This window comes from Temnothorax americanus, unplaced genomic scaffold (assembly GCF_048541705.1).
Source record: "Temnothorax americanus isolate GAGA-0224 unplaced genomic scaffold, ASM4854170v1 Scaffold25, whole genome shotgun sequence".
In the NCBI taxonomy this organism is placed as follows: domain Eukaryota; kingdom Metazoa; phylum Arthropoda; class Insecta; order Hymenoptera; family Formicidae; genus Temnothorax; species Temnothorax americanus.
In genome coordinates, this window is record NW_027509391.1 from 100,690 (window position 1) to 119,449 (window position 18,760).

General features: G+C 34.0%; 1 protein-coding gene across 2 annotated transcripts; it reads left to right on the forward strand.

Moving 5' to 3' along the window:
• The first annotated feature begins 7,840 nt into the window (after positions 1-7,840).
• Positions 7,841-12,696, forward strand: LOC143899055 (uncharacterized). Of its 2 annotated transcripts, none has more exons than XM_077409007.1 (3): positions 7,841-11,037; positions 11,530-11,650; positions 11,734-12,696. In XM_077409007.1, the coding sequence occupies exons 1-2, from the start codon at positions 10,420-10,422 to the stop codon at positions 11,548-11,550; spliced, it is 639 nt and encodes a 212-aa protein (XP_077265133.1). In that variant the 5' UTR covers positions 7,841-10,419; the 3' UTR covers positions 11,551-11,650; positions 11,734-12,696. The 2 variants fall into 2 exon arrangements, with proteins under 2 accessions (XP_077265133.1, XP_077265135.1); XM_077409009.1 differs by having other exon boundaries at positions 7,842-11,037; positions 11,221-11,650.
• The last annotated feature ends 6,064 nt before the right edge of the window (positions 12,697-18,760 follow it).

Genomic DNA, 18,760 nt, shown 5'->3' on the forward strand with positions numbered 1-18,760 from the left:
ACGCTGCAACGGAGAAGATCCTGGCGAATCATGGAGAAGAGGAGGCCTGGCAAAGGCATCGGGCCTCGACCGACGGAGCAACCTTGTAGTAGGGGAGCCCAATGGGGGATTTGGTGATTTACTCGGGCGCGACAGATTAATATATAGGGGGATACCTTGCACCCTGCTGTTGAGTACCTCCACTATATATAAGCCCTTATAGGCCCAGTTCAACAGTGGCCAGTTAGCTTAACTAGTAGTTAAGCTAACTGGCCACTGTTGAACTGGGCCTAGGATCGCGCGTCTAGGGCAGCCGATCAGAATAGTAAAAAAAAATTGATTGTTAGAAATACTCGAGCGCGTCAGATTAAGGTAAGGTGGGTTAATAACATGCTGAAAAGTGTGCATTTCAATAATCAGACGATTTGAGCGTGACGTAAGAGAGTGGAAGGGTCACAAACTTGCAAAAAAAACGTCACCTTGACATTCTCGAGCGCGGTCGAATTTTTTTTTATTTTGAAGGAAATAATTCAAGAATAACGGAAAATATATAATCCGCCGATTTCTACAAGCCGAAGTAGCACAAATCGTCAGAAAAGTTTAGTGCGTGCAGCTGCAGTGAAGCATGTATTCCCCACTCCGCGTCTCTATTTCCCTTTTACTTTTTATCGATCTCTTACTGGGTCTGTTTCTTTTAGCTGCACTGACTGAGTTAATTCACTCCAACTTACTGCACTAGTGTGCACCAGTTCAGCCAGTGCAGCTAAAAGAAACAGACTTATAGCGAATTCGGGCGCTTGCACTAATGTACATTAGTGTACACTGAGTGCAAACGTTTCCAGTGCAACGCATTCGATCAATGCCCTCCGTCTCAGTGCACTGCACTCATCATATTCGGTTACATTGCACTATTTACATACTTTATCGCATATTCGATGAGTGTTGCACTGACCTCGTGTAGCACTGATTTTGTATTCGGACACACAAAATAAACTGAACGGAGTGCAAAGTTTATTGCACGGCCTTTGTCAGTGCATGGCAGTTTGCTATTACAAGCGAAAAGTTGCGGGACATTAGAAATAATAAATTCTGATGATGAAATGAAGCGATTTATGTTTCTAAATGAAATTTTAGAAACTAGTAGTAGTGACGATGAGGAAAAAATAAATATTGTTATACGAGTTTTAAAAACTGAAGAAAGGCCGAAAATAAAGAAATATATAAATATTATAAATGAATATTTAGATAAAGAGGTAAATTATGTAATAATAAATATTTTTGAGAGATATATATGTATATATGTATGTATGTATGTATATGTATTGTGCACATAGATGACTTTATACTTCTACACTATAATTGTATATAATATTCAGTTTCAGAGAAACTTTCGTTTGCAACGGTATACATACATAAAGTTAAAAAGATTTATATGAAAAATCAGATTTTTGCCAAAATACTACAAACGATAATCTTATTATATCAAATGATGCAAAATTGCTGGCATTTTTGTAGTAATAAAATATTATATATTCCACAGAAGAGAGTATACATAAACATATATAATAAGAATTAAAGTAATTTAAATCGACCTGACTGGCAATATATATAACGTCTTTCCGATATGAACATTGAAAAACTGTGAGCCAACTTGATTTGTCGGATTCACACAGCACTTTTTTCAGATCAATATCGAGACATTATTAATTTTGACCATGGTTTTGGTCAGTTGATGTAATTTCTAAATTAAATAGTTTTTAATTTTATTGCGAAAAATATTACCCCAGCCAGGGTTTGAACCTGGAACCTCCCGTATACCGTGCGGGTGTCGTGCCAATTCGACCACTGGGGCTGTGGTAATATTTATCGCAATAACAACTGTAAGATGGAGCACCGATTACTAGGTCGACGGTGTATAATAAACAGAATAATAAATTTCTTTCGCCAGTATATAGAATAACAATTAAAGTAATTTAAATCGACCTGACTGGCAATATATATAACGTCTTTCCGATATGAACATTGAAAAACTGTGAGCCAACTTGATTTGTCGGATTCACACAGCACTTTTTTCAGATCAATATCGAGACATTATTAATTTTGACCATGGTTTTGGTCAGTTGATGTAATTTCTAAATTAAATAGTTTTTAATTTTAAATTACTTTAATTGTTATCAAGAGACACGGTAGTGTCTCGCGCCAAGTACACGCGGAGCGAGACCGACCGTGACTCTTTTACGCGACGCGACGGGTTGCGAGTACCCGAGATGTTGAGATCTCGATAACGAGTGAACGGATCAAGTTCTAAGTAGGCTTGATCGATAGCTTGGGGTTTAATTAGGGGGGGGGGGGTTTCTCTCATAATATTCCGCTACGTGCCCTACGAGCGGAGATATTGCGACGCAAAGTCCAAATGTGAAAATTTTTTATATGATGACGTCATAATCAGAAACGTCACTTTCACTTTTTCGACGCTGGCGGCGCAGGTATCGCCAGTTTCGATATCGCGCGCGTATTTCGAAATTAAGTCGATAGACTTATCGGTCAGAAAGAAGATTTCTATTTAGGTAAATTAGGTATATATATATATAAATAAAATATATTGAGTTAACGGAAAAGAAGATTCTCTACGCTTGGCAGAAAATGCCGCTAGCGAATTTTTAAGTCGATTCTTATGAATTAAGCTTGAATTCGATGTCTAGGTATCCCAGGTTGCCGATGACGAGGTCCAGATAGTGCGCTTCATAGTTTTCGGTGTCCAGGTGTAATAACACGTTGAATTCGATGTCTACGTATCCCAGGTTGCCGATGACGAGGTCCTCATAGTGCGCTCCGTAGTTTTCGGTGTCTACGTGTATTAATACCTTGAATTCGATGTCTAGTGTCACAGGTTGCCGATGACGGGATCCAAATAGTGCGCTTCATAGTTTTTGGTGTCCAGGTGTAATCGTACGTTGAATTCGATGTCTAGGTGTCCCAGGTTGCCGATGACAAGGTCCACATAGTGCGCTCCGTAGTTTTCGGTGTCTACGTGTATTAATACCTTGAATTCGATGTCCACGTGTCCCAGGTTGCCGATGACGGGACCCAGATAGTGCGCTTCATAGTTTTCGGTGTCCAGATGTAATCGTACGTGGAATTCGATGTCTAGGTGTCCCAGGTTGCCGATGACGAGGTCCACATAGTGCGCTTCGTAGTTTTCGGTGTCCAGCTGTAAGAATACGTTGAATTCAATGTCTACGTGTCTCAGGTTGCCGATGACGAGGTCCACATAGTGCGCTTCGTAGTTTTCGGTGTCCAGGTGTAATAATACGTTGAATGCGATGTCTAAGTGTTCCAGGTTGCCGATGACGATGTCTAGATAGTGAGCTCCGTAGTTTTCGGTGTCTACGTGTATTAATACCTTGAATTCGATGTTTAGGTGTCCCAGGTTGCTGATGACGAGGTCCAGATAGCGCGCTCGGTAGTTTTTGGTGTCTAGGTGTAATAATACTTCGAATTCGATGTCTACGTGTTCCAGGTTGCCGATGACGAGGTCCACATAATGCGCTTCATAGTTTTTGGTGTCTAGGTGTATTAATAACTTTAAATCTGAATGGGTGCGTTCAGCCGATACTCCGCTAGCCTAGCAATTGTGAGCAGTCGCTCGTTTTCGCTCGTTTCCTCTCCTTTTAATCCATTAGGTCAAAAGAGAGGAAACGAGCGAAAACGAGCGTCTGCTCACGATTGCTAGGCTAGCGGAGTATCGGCTGAACGCACCCAATGTAGGACACGTAGATATCGAATTCGAGGTATTAATACATGTAGACACTGAAAACTACGAAGCGCACTATGTGGACCTCGTCATCGGCAACTTGGAACACGTGGCCGTCGAATTCAAGGTATTAATACACCTGTACACCGAAAACTATAGAGCGCACTATGTGGACCTCGTCATTGGCAACCTGGGACACCTAGACATTGAATTCAAGCTTAATTCATAAGAATCGACTTAAAATTTCCTTAGCGGCAGAATTAGAATTATGTCATAAGATAATAAAAATTGCTAAATTAAAATTATGTCTAGACATAATAAAAATTGGACAAAAATTATGTCTAGACATAATAAAAATTGGATGAATTAAAATTATGTCTGACGTAAAAATAATTATCAAAAATATCGATACCTGAAGATATCGGTACATATACAGTTGCGAACAACATTCAGTAAGACACGCAAATAAAAATAAATAAAGAATTTTACAGTTAACGACTTATTAACATTAATCATGCTTTATTGCGATTATGTTTTATGTTGAAATTGAAAAATATATACAAGGTGTACAACTAAAAGGGTTACAGATTATTATTTTAAAAAAACTAAGCAAAATATTAAATTGTTGTTTTCTTTAGAAATAATAGTCCGTAACAATTTTAGCTTCATACCTTGTATTATATACTGTTTATAAGATTATAAGATATATTGTTTATAAGATTAAGATGCGTAACACTACAAAATGGCGTGATATCCGTACAAAATTACCTTTTTAAAAAAAAGGTAAAAAAGAGCGCCAAGTACACGCATAGTAGTGTATATGTATTATGTTGTTACCCTGTTATGTTGTTACCTCGAAAAAAACAAAGTGGTAGTATTATACCTCCAAATAGCTTTATCCTGTACATACTGTTTATAAAATGCGTAATATACTACAAAAAGGCGTGATATCCGCACAAAATTACCTTTTTTAAAAAAAGGTAAAAAAAGGCGCCAAGTACACGTATAGTAGTGTATATGTTGTTACCTAAAAAAAAATGAAAGTGGTAGTATTATACCTCGAAAAAACTTAAATAACAAGTGGTAGACTTTTATATCTCGAAAAATCTCGAAAAAATCTAAGCAGTAGTATCTTTATTTCCGAAAAATTATAACTCAAGTGATACACGTCACAAAATTATGTTTCCTTATCAAAAAGAAAAGTCGCGCTTCAAGTGATCTATTACAATTACAAAAAAGAAATGATATATCTTTAAATTAGAGCGCCAATTACAGAGAGAACATGTATATTGCCTCAAAAAATAATTGTTGCATTACTTTGAAAAATCTTTACATTGTGTCAATTAGAAAAGAATGTAAGATAACAATTTTATAAGATTAAAAAATTTTATTTAAATTTAACAAGGGAATACAAGATATTTAAATACAAAGTTTACATGTGTATTTTTTATTGGTCACAAAGAATTACAGAGGTAACAGTACAAAATACAATATTTTATTAAAATATTTAATCCAACGAGGGAATACAATTTGTATTTAAATATAAAATTTATATATGTATTTTTCAATAGAATAAAATATTTAATCACAAAGAATTACAAAGGTAACAGTACAAAATAAAAATATTTTATTAAAATACATAAATTTTTCTTGTAAAAAAACTTGGCGCTGTTAGACCTCGAAATTTTAAATAAATAAATAAATAAATTTATTCTATACTTAATTATAAGCCGCATTATCCGCCGTCCGCGTCGTCACGCACACCCATATCATTCACTCCCACATCCACGCTGATAATCATTTAATATTACTCCCATCGCATTTTTCTCTGAATTATTTTTATTTACTGTTGTCCTTATTTATTTAAAATTTCGAGGTCTAACAGCGCCAAGTTTTTTTACAAGATTCTATATACTGGCGAAAGAAATTTATTATTCTGTTTATTATACACCGTCGACCTAGTAATCGGTGCTCCATCTTACAGTTGTTATTGCGATAAATATTACCACAGCCCCAGTGGTCGAATTGGCACGACACCCGCACGGTATACGGGAGGTTCCAGGTTCAAACCCTGGCTGGGGTAATATTTTTCGCAATAAAATTAAAAACTATTTAATTTAGAAATTACATCAACTGACCAAAACCATGGTCAAAATTAATAATGTCTCGATATTGATCTGAAAAAAGTGCTGTGTGAATCCGACAAATCAAGTTGGCTCACAGTTTTTCAATGTTCATATCGGAAAGACGTTATATATATTGCCAATCAGGTCGATTTAAATTATTTTAATTGTTATTCTATATACTGGCGAAATAAATTTATTATTCTGTTTATATATAATAAGTACAACAGAGAAATATATATTTATTAAACGTATATATGTACCTATACTTATTTATTAGTATTTTTATTAAAGATTTGCAGGTAACAAAAGTACTATTAGAGATGTAGCAGACAGATTTGATATGGCAGAATCTACATTTCAGGCAGTTTGTGATAATATTATGGATTTTCTAAATAACTTAGCAAAGTCCATAATAAAATTTCCTGACACAATTGAAGAAAAGACAGAGGTTTCGAGACAATTTGAAAATGTAAATAAGAAACAAACACTTTTATGAATTATATATTAAATGCAGTATTTTAAGCAAGATAAACTTGCTAGACTTATAAGACATACCACTGGACGGTCGATTTCATCTTGAAACAAGATGAAAATTCCGAAAGTGAGCAGATTTACTAAATGACAAATAAAATCGTATGAGTATCTAGTGAATTTCCTTACTTTTGTAATTTTTATCTCGTTTCAAGATATATAATGGATCCCCTGAATCCTTGATTTCTTCTAGTTGCAATACATGTTTTAAAAAGATATTTTCCTATTTAATTGTTATTCGTTAAACAGCTAGTAGATAGATGCTCAATGTTTGATTAAAAAATATTTAAGTAAAATTAAAACAAATTAATAATGCTTTCTCAATTACTTTAATATTAATAAGGTAATTCGTAGATGTGTACTTTTACAGATTAATATTTTTCATGAAATTCTAGGATGTATCGATGGTATTTACATTATGATACGTACACCTGCTCACAAAATAAAATCTACATACGTAAATCGACATGATATGCCTTCTTTGACGTTGCAAGCAATATGTGATGCGAAGAAGAGATTTCTTGATGTTTTTACAGGGCCATTTAGTAAAATTCATGATGCACGTATTTTCAAATTATCTTTTATAAATACTATGTTGCCAGGTATATGTGGGGATGAATGGCATATATTAGGCGATGCTGCCTATCCTCTTAAAAAATATTTCATTACTTCTTATAGAGATTATGGGAATTTAACAGAAAAGCAACGAAATTTTAATTACAAATTTTCTGTTTGTCGAGTAAAAATTGAAAATGCCTTTGGCTTATTAAAAGCACGATTCAGACAACTGATTAGATTAGACTTTCATACTGTTCAACGTTGCTGTAAATTTATTATAGCTTGTTGTGCATTACATAATTTATGTATTCTTCATAACGATAAACTATAGATGATTTATTTGAGGAAGTGGATAAACAGTTTCAAAATATTGAGAACAATTTTGAAGAAAGTTATAGAAATAATGATAGAGCAGATAGAGCTGAAAGTGAAGAAAAGAGAAATTTTTTGTGTCAGATATTACATTAATTTAATTTCAACGTGGAAAAAGAAATTAATCTACCCAATATATTTAGTAAACAATTGGATATATATTGAGTATAGATTAATTGTTTGTGCATACACTTTTTTCTGACATATAATAAGTACTGTGAACACAGTAATATGATAGTACTTATAATAATTTATTTTAACCATAAGTTAAAATTATATATATATCATGTATCTAACATAGTTATTTTCTTGCACAGCATATTTTTACAACTAAATAGTATCTAATGAAAAAACAAAGTTATGTTATTAATACAGCATTATATTTTAATACTATGCAAATATCCAAATATGCTTAATAATAAAATTTGTCGCAAACTTATTAAAATATATAGTAATATTACCACACATATACAGATATTAAGACAATAATAATAATAGAAATATAGCTGTTATGTTTAGAGTTACATACATTTCTGAAAAGAAAAAGTTTCTTACTCCATTTTCCGCCTGTATTTTAAACTACAAAGATTTGTTCAAAACAATGGCAATGAAAGAAACAATTCGTTCAGTTGCAATACAACTCCGAGAAGAAATTCTTAACTTCACCCGAAAAAAATTGGCTGAAAACTGTACTGCTGAAGATTTGATTACAGGAGAGTGCGATTTACGTGCCAGAGCTTCTTAGAAACATGCTTCTTAGAAACATTAATTTGGGGTGATGTTTCTCATCGATCAAAAAAAGAACGTGAAAAAAAAATTGAATAAAGAACTTGCAATTTTTTTCCTTAGACAAGATCTGATCTACGCTGCTTCCAGCCACAAAATTAAAATATCAAAACATATTACTCTGGGTTTGGCAGTGAAGAACTTGTGTAACAGCAAGAAAATCATCAATATACTGTCCAAATATGGACACTGTTGCTCTTATACTACATTGGAAGAGTTAGAGACTGAAATGACATTTTCGACGGCAAACAGTACATACGTGTGTCCTGAAGATATTTTACGTCGCCCGGATTTGAATACTGGAGTAGCTTTTGACAATTTCGATCGCTTTGTTGAAACACTGAATGGTAAAGACACTCTACACGACACGGTGGGGATAATTTATCAAGATGTTATTCAGAATGAAGATACGATGTCTGTAGTATCTTTAAATGTCTGTGAAAATGAAAATTCAACTACCAATGAGACTGTACATGGCAATTTTTCGGAATCATCTATGATCACTACAAAGAGAAAGCAAAAACGTCGATCCTTCAATGAAATAACTTTCGACATGCATCCATTTACAAAAAAATTAAAAATTACAACCTGGAATCAGCTAGACATCTCCGAACTCAATCAAACTCCAGACAGTTTGATGATGTCAAAACAATTGGATGTTGCGTGGATGTTGTTGCATATGCATAGAATATCAGAAGTTCCAATGTGGGTAGGATATCATAGTAAGATTTTGATTGACGATTCACCAGTCCAAAAAGTTTCTTATCTTACACCAATAAACGATTCTCCCACCAATAATTCGACTGTTTTAAAAACTCTAGAATTGAGTCAAGCTGTTGCAAGTGAATGTCAAACTCTATATACATCTAGATCACGTATGATCTAGCTATCGCTCGAATAAGTTATTGTATTCAAGCTCAAGAATCCCCGAAATTTGACAACATTTTTATTCACTTGGGGGCCTTTCATATCGAGATGGCTTTTTTCAAAGCAGTTGGCACCTTCATTGATGAATGTGGAGTATGCTATATTATGTCCGATTGTAACCTAATTGCTAACGGTTCAATTGCAGGTTTTATTGCCGGAAAAAATTATAACAAGTGCAAACGGTTACATTCTCAAATAGCATTAGTACTGCAGCAATTACACTTTAAATCATTTTTGGAAAACAAACATTTGACTATCCAAGAATCAGTATTAGAATATCTTACCACATTTATGCAGCATAAAGATATTTCTCCACAAGTACAGCATACAGAAACACAACATCTAATTCAATCTTATGATCAATATACATCAGCAGACACTTATTTGGAAGGCAAGCACGGAAAAACGACGCAATTTTACACGATCTATATCGATTTTATAAATCTTTATCACATATTTATTAAAAGTATTAGAGTAGGAGATTTAGATTTATACTTGAATGCACTTGAAAAAATCGTCAATTTATTTTTCTACTACAACCAGCAAAACTACAGTCGATGGCTGGTATACTATATAAATCAACTGCAACACGTAGACAAGACACATCCGGGCCTCCGAGCCGAAATTGCTAAGGGCTCGTTTGGTATTAGAAGAACGGTTAAACCTTTTTTGCGGATTCCGGTAGATTTAACGTTAGAGCAGACGATAAATGGTGATGCAGCACGTCGATTCACTGGAATCGTTAATCTGACAAACTCCATCGCCGCTAGACAACGTTGGGCAAGAAATCATGGGGCCAGAACGCGAATAATATCACATGTGTTAACTCGTACAGGACAGGCTCGTTAACAGGAGCCACTAAGACATCGCCGCTGACCTACACTCTGATCGAATAAAAAAACATTGTAAACAAATTGAAGCTTTCTTGGACAGTATCCAACAGACCATCAACCCATTCTCTTTTTCAATAGATAAAAATCAACTGTACAATATTTCAACTGGGCAGGCTACCACTCCAGAAATAGCAAATAGCTTGTTGAACGCAGTGTCAGCCGGAATATTTCTGCGAGATCAATTCATAACGGAATGTAATATAAACTCAGATAGATTTCACCAACCATAAAAAAAAATTCGGTGCTAACTTTTGCAAGTTTGAAGAAGAAAAAGAAAATGAAAATTGGCCAGAAAGTACATGAAGTTAAATTGCAGCGGGATTTGTTTGGTTGGTTATTGGCTTTATCGCTAGACACAAATATAGATCTTGAAAAAAGATACTCTGTTTTCTCCAATAACTCCAGTTCCGCTATCACTGTGCCATATAGATGGTTCTCTTAACAAGACTGTTAAATCGGCACTGATTAAAGAGTTGGAAAAAAAATTGAAGAAATGGAACTACTGCCATCTAATGTAGATTTTGTAATTGTAGATGGCTTCTTCTTTTTACCTACTTTCAAAGAAATGCCGCGCCGCAGTTTTTGGGATGTTTCAAAGAAGATTTTGCAATGTCTTGTTAATAACTCAGCAAGTCGAGTAGCCATTGTATTTGATCGCTACTTCACACCTTCTATCAAAGATTATGAGCACACTCTTCGAAGTAATGTGGATGACAAGAATTTCTACATCTCCGGCCCTCAACAAAGGAGAACAGCAGATTTTGCGAAAGAATTGAAAAACATCAAGTTTAAAGAAGCTCTTGTCAAGTTTTTTATCGATCATTGGGCTGATCAGGAAATGGCTACGATTATCGGTAACAAAACAATATATCTGAGTCATGATTTGTGTTACGTATATTCAGTTACCAATAATAAAGTAATGCGAACCATCGATCATGAACTGTCATGTCCTGATCACGAAGAAGCGGATACAAAAACAGTATTTCTTGCATGTCAGCTAAAAGAAGATTCCACTGTTACAATCAGAACTTCTGATACAGATATTGTTGTTATCATGTTGGCCAATATGGAACATCTTCAAGCATCAGTGAAAATATGGATGGATCTCGAAGTAAGTAATGCACGCCGATATATCGACGTTTCCGCACTCTTTATTAAGCTAGGCCCAATAGTTTCGTGAGCGCTACCAGCTCTTCATGCGCTAACAGGATGTGATTTCAACCCGGCACTTTATAGACGAGGCAAGAAAAAACCTCTAGATATTCTAATATGAATTCCGAAATTTTTTAAAAAGAATTTGCAGATTTGGGATCTAAAGATTATAATATAAATGAATCTTTTAACATCATACAATCTTTTATCTGCCACTTGTATGGCTTAAAAAAATTAGATGATGTCAACAGAGCTAGAATTGAAATCTTCAATACGACATACAAGGTATCAGATACATCACAGCCTTTCTTGTTGAATGTTCGTAATTACGATGCTTGTTGCTTGCCACCATGTCAATCGGAGTTACTGCAGCAATTATTACGAACAAGATATATTGCATGCTTGTGGAGGAATGCACATAATCCAAACAGCATCGACATGTCACCAACAGATTACGGATGGACTGATGTAAAAGGCAAATTGGAAATGACTTGGTTCGTTGGTAATCAATTACTAGAAGCGTACGACGATGTAGTCAACACCTGATATTCTAGGAGATACTCCAGATTCAGGTATATTTTCTTTTCAAAACTTTGATAACACGCTTTTCAGAAATAAATAAAATATTAAGTATTATAACGATTTCTTGTTACAGATATGCAAGCTGAAGATGAAATTGATGAACAAATCGAACCAGACTTGCAGTACGACGATAATTCCACGAAAGAAGAAGATGAAGATGAAGATTTAAAAAAATATTTTTAAAGTTTTTTTTTTATTTTACTATTTTTTTCTGTACCTATATATTATAATTAAAAGAAATAGATTTTTTTTATTTGCATTCTATTTTCCATGCATTTTACTTGTCACACTTAGTAATTTAAAAAAAAATTTTTTTTTTTAATTAAAAAATTTCTTTTTTAATTTGTCAGATTAAGAAAATTCCTCCAAATAATCGTCAGATTATGGGTCAGCGCGACTAGGACATCAAGCTGAATCACCTGTATAATAATCTGACGCGGTCGAGTATTTCAAAATAGCGATTTTTTTTTGCATTATCAAGAAGCCGCCATGAGCTTGCGTCATGTCTGAATCGTCAGTCTTTTGAATGGGAGCTTCTTTCGGGTTCACTTAACATCCCCTCCGAATATCTGACGCGCTCGAATAAATTTTTTTTCCCGTTTTTAACCGTTCCGTACAGTCACTCTCATCATGCAAACCGGCAGATTAACATACCTCCAATATCAGAGACACGTGGGGCATATACACTATCAATATCTGACGCGCTCGAGTATTTTCATGTGACTATTTTTTTTTTTTACATTTTTGAAAACCTGTAGACGCTTCCCCCACCGGTGAAAGAGTGTACATTATATAACATTTTTTCTTTCTACCATCTAATCTTCAAAATCCAATAGGTTCCTACGACGCTCGAGTAAATCGCCATTTAGCCCTCTGGGCTCCTCTACTATTGGGGTAAGTGTATATTGTATTGTATTGGTTTATTGTCTATCCCCGTAGGGTTTACAAAACGTTTTTTTTTCTGAGGAACGTACCCAAATCTCTACAAACAGAATCCTTGGGGTAAGTGTTATTTCTTATTTTTAAAATTAATAGTTTTTTTCTATTTATTCGCGTAGATTTATCTCGGATAAGCAAGAAATAATTTGAGAAACCGAAATTTTATTTAAAAGTTTATAAAAGTTTATTCTTATAAAGGTTTTTCTCAGGAAATAAGTAAATTATATATTAGTAAATCTAATTAAAAGACGACGTGTGTGTAAAAATTATTTTTTGAAACATTGATTATTTTGAGCGTCTATTTAATATGAATCTTTCATTTTTGTGTTACAGAATCATCGGAGCTACGTGGCTGACTAACTCCGCCCGTTGCGCATCGGTCGGTGAGTAACTTTTTTTCTATCGTGACTTGTCATTGATTGCTAAATATTTCATCAGGCCAATCCACAAAATTTAATTAGCAAAGCCGTTAATTGTTGGGGAAAAAAACAGTTTGGAGATTATTCAGCTCATTTATTCGATACAGCGTATTTTCTCATGTACACATAAACACGTTAGACACATATATGTCAGAATAAACTTATCGTTAATTCGTATAGATCCATCAATGATATATGTATGTATCTCGTAACCGCGTATATTTATTCCGCAACTCTTCTTAGCGTTTATATAGAAGTTGTTTGCGTAATACCGCATCTCGCACAACCGTTGACGATTCAAATACAATCTTGCAGCGAAATCTAGCGATTCTCGGGGCCGGCCGTTTGGTTACCTTTACCTTTACCTAAACTTAAACGCATAAAAATTTAAAAATATACAAACAAGCGCAGTTCTCGTGCCTCTTCTTGTTTAAGACATTTTCGTTATTTTTTTTGGAACTTGCAGCTGAAAATTATCAAAAATATTTTAAAAGAAATACCTAATACAGATTTCTCTAAACATTTTCAAGTTTAATTAAGTTATTGAAGAGAACGATCACGCGTTTGATGTTTTGCACTTTGCTTGTCGCGATTGCGAACGAGGCGGGAGCAAGCTTTTGCTTCGAAATGCGTATGAATATCGAGAGTGCGAATAAGCTGAAATATGCATCCACAAATACAATTCCGTTTTTCGTTCAAAAACACACGTAGTTCGTTACGTTTACAAATATTTTAAACTTATTTGTATGCATGCTTTTTTATTCCTCCTAATCTTTACTTTATAGAAAATTAACATTAAATTGTATCGTTTGTAAAAATTTCGTCGCGATCGTTTTTGCAGCGCGGTGATCGCGCATATCATAATTAAAAGACAATAAACCGTCGTTGTCAAGATACTTAAAAATTATAAAACGTTCTCCGTTGCTTGTTCTTCAAATATTATTCATTTTGCTTACAAAATTTTTTATAACGGCCTATTGTCTCGTATTCGGATTTTTAAATTGACAATAGATACATATTTTTTATTTGAAATAACCTAGACAACACACATGTCCAAAAGCGGGACATATTTGTGCTGTCTGGGAAGCGTGAAGGTGAAAAAAGAGAAAAAGTGAGAGATGAGGGAGAGAAGAGTTATTTTAGAGATATATATATTTAACATATAATATAAATATATAAAATAAGTTAATATATGTATTGTTAATAATATTTATCGATATATGTAAGGTATAAATATTTTCAATTATAAAATTGGTTGAGGATCAGTTTAATATTTATATTAAATATTATATATTTATATATTAATATATATATATATATATATATATATTATATTAATATAAATATTACAAATATAAAAAATATAAATATTAAAAATATTTATATTAATATTTTATATATAATATAAATATGTAAAATAAGTTAATATTTATCGATACATGTAAGATATAAATATTCTCAATTGTAAAATTGGTTGAGGATCAGTTTAATATTTATATCTTACATGTATCGATAAATATTAACTTATTTTATATATTTATATTATATGTTAAATATATATATATATATCTCTAATAGCCCTTCTCTCCCTCATCTCTCACTTTTTCTCTTTTTTCACCTTCACGCTTCCCAGACAGCACAATGTTATCTTATAATTATTATACTTCTTCTCTTTCCGACACTACCGGACGCGCACCAAAATGATGTTTTATCGGCAGTGGCTATACGTAGTACCAATTCCGAAAATGGATGTACTGGCGGTAGTGTATACATGGGGCTTTCGATATGGTCCCACGAAAAAGGCCGGGATCGGAATGGCCTCTCTCAGGTTTCTCTCTGACCAAATCTTGTAATTTATACTTTGCTTAACGAGTCCTACCTTATCTTCAGATGAATATATAAGTTCAGGTTCTTCAGGTAGAAGGCAGAGAGAAGTCTAAGAATGGACGTGGATTTGGATTTGGTATAAAAAATATCTAAATTTGAATATCTGACTATATTTAAATTCGATGACATCTGACCACAAAGCTGCAATAAAAAAGAGAGAGAATAGGCCAGTCATATTAGACTAATTTAGGGGGGTAACCTTCCAATTACTCTTTTCAGGTTGCAATATGGTTCAATAATAATGCGAAAAATTACGTAAATTTTAATAAAAAATAATTATTTTAGTGTAAAACAAGCGTTATCCGACCTATGCGCAATATTAGATAACTTTGCGTGTCAATAACAAAATCAGCGTTCGTCGTACGAAGAAAATACAAAAGTCCTTTTTTGTTGCAAATTTTGTCCACAACAAGATGCATACAATAAAATTTATCTCAAATAAATTCTAAGGTCTGAAAACAGCGAAAAACTAAGAGTAGTCCAAAAAATCAAAATTTTTTGCTTACATAGCTACAAACTAAAGAAAAAGGGTCTAAAAAATCGGTTACACCCTGAAAAGTATTTTTTGTAGTTCTCAGATGATGTGTGATTTTTTGGGAATTTTTAATTCTATTTTAAATGACTGAAAAAAATCATCGACGCAACATCAAAAAAACGATGAAATCTAGGGTTTTCGAGATCCGAGTCTCGGACTTTGACGGCGTGTGCAAGCTAAACGACTGACTTGACGATAAATGTTGCTCAGATCATTATTGTAGATAATTTTACGTTCTACAAAAAAGGTACGTATAGTTAGTTACCCTATCTTGCTTATTTTTCGAGATATTTGATAAAAAATAAGAAAAATCGCGTTTTTTGTTGATAATATTGTTAATAACTTTTTAATGTGCATTAATTATGCAAAGCAAAATTAATCCCACTTACAGCACCTTAAATCAAAGCGATTCATGGTGGTTGCAACCTGAAAAGAGTAATTGGAAGGTTTGATGTCTAATATGACTGGCCTAGAAGGTATAAAAAGAATAGAATATCTAATAAAATAAGAATGCAACAAGAGTATAAAAACTACTATGAATAATACGTATTTAAATTTGGTAGAGAATTCACTTTTTATTTAAAAGATTTTATCTCAAAAATTTAAAACTAAAAAATGCAGAAATTGTATCGCAGGAACAATAAAATATAATTATTTCAGAGACATTTAAGACATTTATACATTGTTGCCATGAGGTCTTGATCGCTTCGTTAAATATTTTAATTAAACAAGATTTGATTTTCATTAAGCTTTACTGCTTTAAATCTATTGTTGGTTAAACTTTTGTGTAAATTATTTCAATCTTTTGTTGCAATAAGCAATATTTCGATTAGTTTAAATCTGAAAGACTGCAGTTTCAAACTTTCAAAAACTGTTTAAAAGACTGACAAACAGATTGATGGAACGAGAAAAGATGTTCATGAGATAGTTATGCGTTTCTTGCGTCTAACATCCGGTCAGCCGCTCGTCCACTCCACGCTCGCGATCTCTCTTTCCTCTCTTTTATCTTTTATCCTTCCGTCCAATGCGCCGCTCTTTTGCTCGCTGGTTCTTACTCTTGTCCAAATCAGATTTTTCGTCTTCGTCGCAGCTGTTGGCGGTGAACAAGAAACCTGGACCAGCTGGTGCCGAGCGCAATACAATGAAACGTATCGAGAACGATCAGATTCACGATATTGGATTAATACTCGACGTTTTCAAAATTCAAATTTTCTGTTTAAATGTCTATTGAGCTTTGGAATATTTGGGATATTTCATGTCCACGTTTTATCTCTTAACATCGAGTTGCAATTGTAATATAGATGTTGATGCGATAAATTGTGGACATGTTTGAGTCTGAAGGCTGAACACTTAAAAATTAGAAACTTAATTTTCTATTTCTTTTAACTTAGGTGTATGTGTATATATAGAATATACAAAAATTTGAAATAGCCCAATGCTTTTTTTAATTGTATTTGTTTAACTTAATTTAGAATTTTTAGCAACAATATTCCAAACAGATTTTTATAGCCATTTTCTTTAAGTCGATTGAATATATACATGCTATATACAATATATAATTTTGGTTTCTATTTTCTTCTTTGAGGTTTAATACATCAAAAGTTTTATATTACCTACCTAGGAAACAAATTTTTGAAAAAAATTGATCTTGAATTGGTCGAGGACTCTGGGATAACAAGAATATTCGGTGGGGTTTCGAAATATACATTATATGCATTTTAGTACCTGTATGTGCACATTAAAATGCCATGGATTTCTAGTTTAATTAATTATTTGTCCATAAACGACTGCACTTCGGTTTTCTTTTCATTAGAATTCTCACCGAGAATATTGATTTCCAGTGGCGTTTCTTTTTTATCTCTAACATTGAAATTGAAACGGTTACGGGCTGCTTAGAAACAATCGGGTATTTCATCTGCATTGTCCAGACTTCGTCCGAAGGAGATCTTACCGGGATCGCGTCGCGGTTCATTCATGAAGTCGTTCTTGCGCGAAATTGCACGTCTGATGAAAGAACCGCTCTACCTGCGGTCAGACGGAAGGCAACGAACGATCAGGAATGCCGTTAATTATATCAATTGTGTAATCGCTCGTATTAATTGTATGGCTCCTATACGAAAGGAATTAAGCGCCAATTTTAGTTGTTTTAGTGACTGTTTCGTGAAATATATAATTCTCGACGGGTACAAGTTTAGTCCGCGCAAGGATTATCCGACGCAAGCAGATCCTGACGCGATACAGGCTCGCGCGAGACAAATTGAAGTTTTTCGCGAACGAACCTGTCCGTAGACCACCGCGAACCCGTCTTCCTTCGCTTTAAGTGGCTCCTATATATATGTAGAAACGACGGGGACCACTCGATCCTGTTTACTCACCTCGTGCTTTGTAGCAAATAGCAAATGCAATTTAATCTCTTACATGAAAAGAATTGCCAATTGATAAGGAAAAACTTGATATCCCTCTGTCAATCTTAGTTTTTTAATTACTAACAATTTCTTCTTTCTGCGAAAAAATAATTCTTGCGTTAACAAAGGGACTAATAAAGAGCAGAGCATAACAGAGTTCGCAATTTTATTATAAAAAGTATCAAATTGCGATACTTTTAGTTTTGAATCACGGTGAGAAATTAGATGAAATCTATATCTATACGTTAAAGTGTTAATAGAAATTATGTGACACACAATATATTTGAGAAAATTATCTCATCCTTAAATATAAAGCTCATTTTTCTGAAGTTATTATATATTTTTCTCCTGAATGCTAAAATGATCAATTTTTGATAGAGACCGCAACGTATACCAATGATTTCAGTAAATTTGCCTTCGTCAAGATTATTATAGCGTCTTCTCATCCAAAGATCGTCAGTGTTTCGTGATTTTAGCATTACACACGTAGTTCGCCTGTCTTTTCCGGATACGAGATGGCAACCAGTTTGCCGGACGCTCGGTGGTGAACATCGTCTTTTTTCATCGAAGCATATGCTGAGACTATATTAGGAAACTTGCAGTCACGTGGTAAGAGAAGATAGAGCGCGTAGGCGCGCGAGAGAGCAAAAAAGAAACGAAAATTCGATACGAATCTCGCGGATTCAAATTGTATTGAGATATTAAGTACATTTGCGGGTGATATAATTATCTTTTCCCATAAATTTCGATTACAATCAATCCTGCCGTATGCGGCTATTAAATTGTATCGAATCTAACGCACATCCTTCCCGTTTCTTCTCAGGCTTCTCCTCGTGCTTGCCAAAATTCCTCTTTTTTTCGGCATGCATCGCGCCTGTGCCCGTATTAGGAAACTTGCAGGCACATTGTGTCGAT

Bases quoted from the DNA above. Each gene is read 5' to 3' on its own strand.
- LOC143899055 (XM_077409007.1), top strand. From the start codon at position 10,420: ATGGAACTACTGCCATCTAATGTAGATTTTGTAATTGTAGATGGCTTC. The intron at 11,038-11,529 runs GTAAGTAATGCA...TGTCACCAACAG, and splicing joins AAATATGGATGGATCTCGAA to ATTACGGATGGACTGATGTA.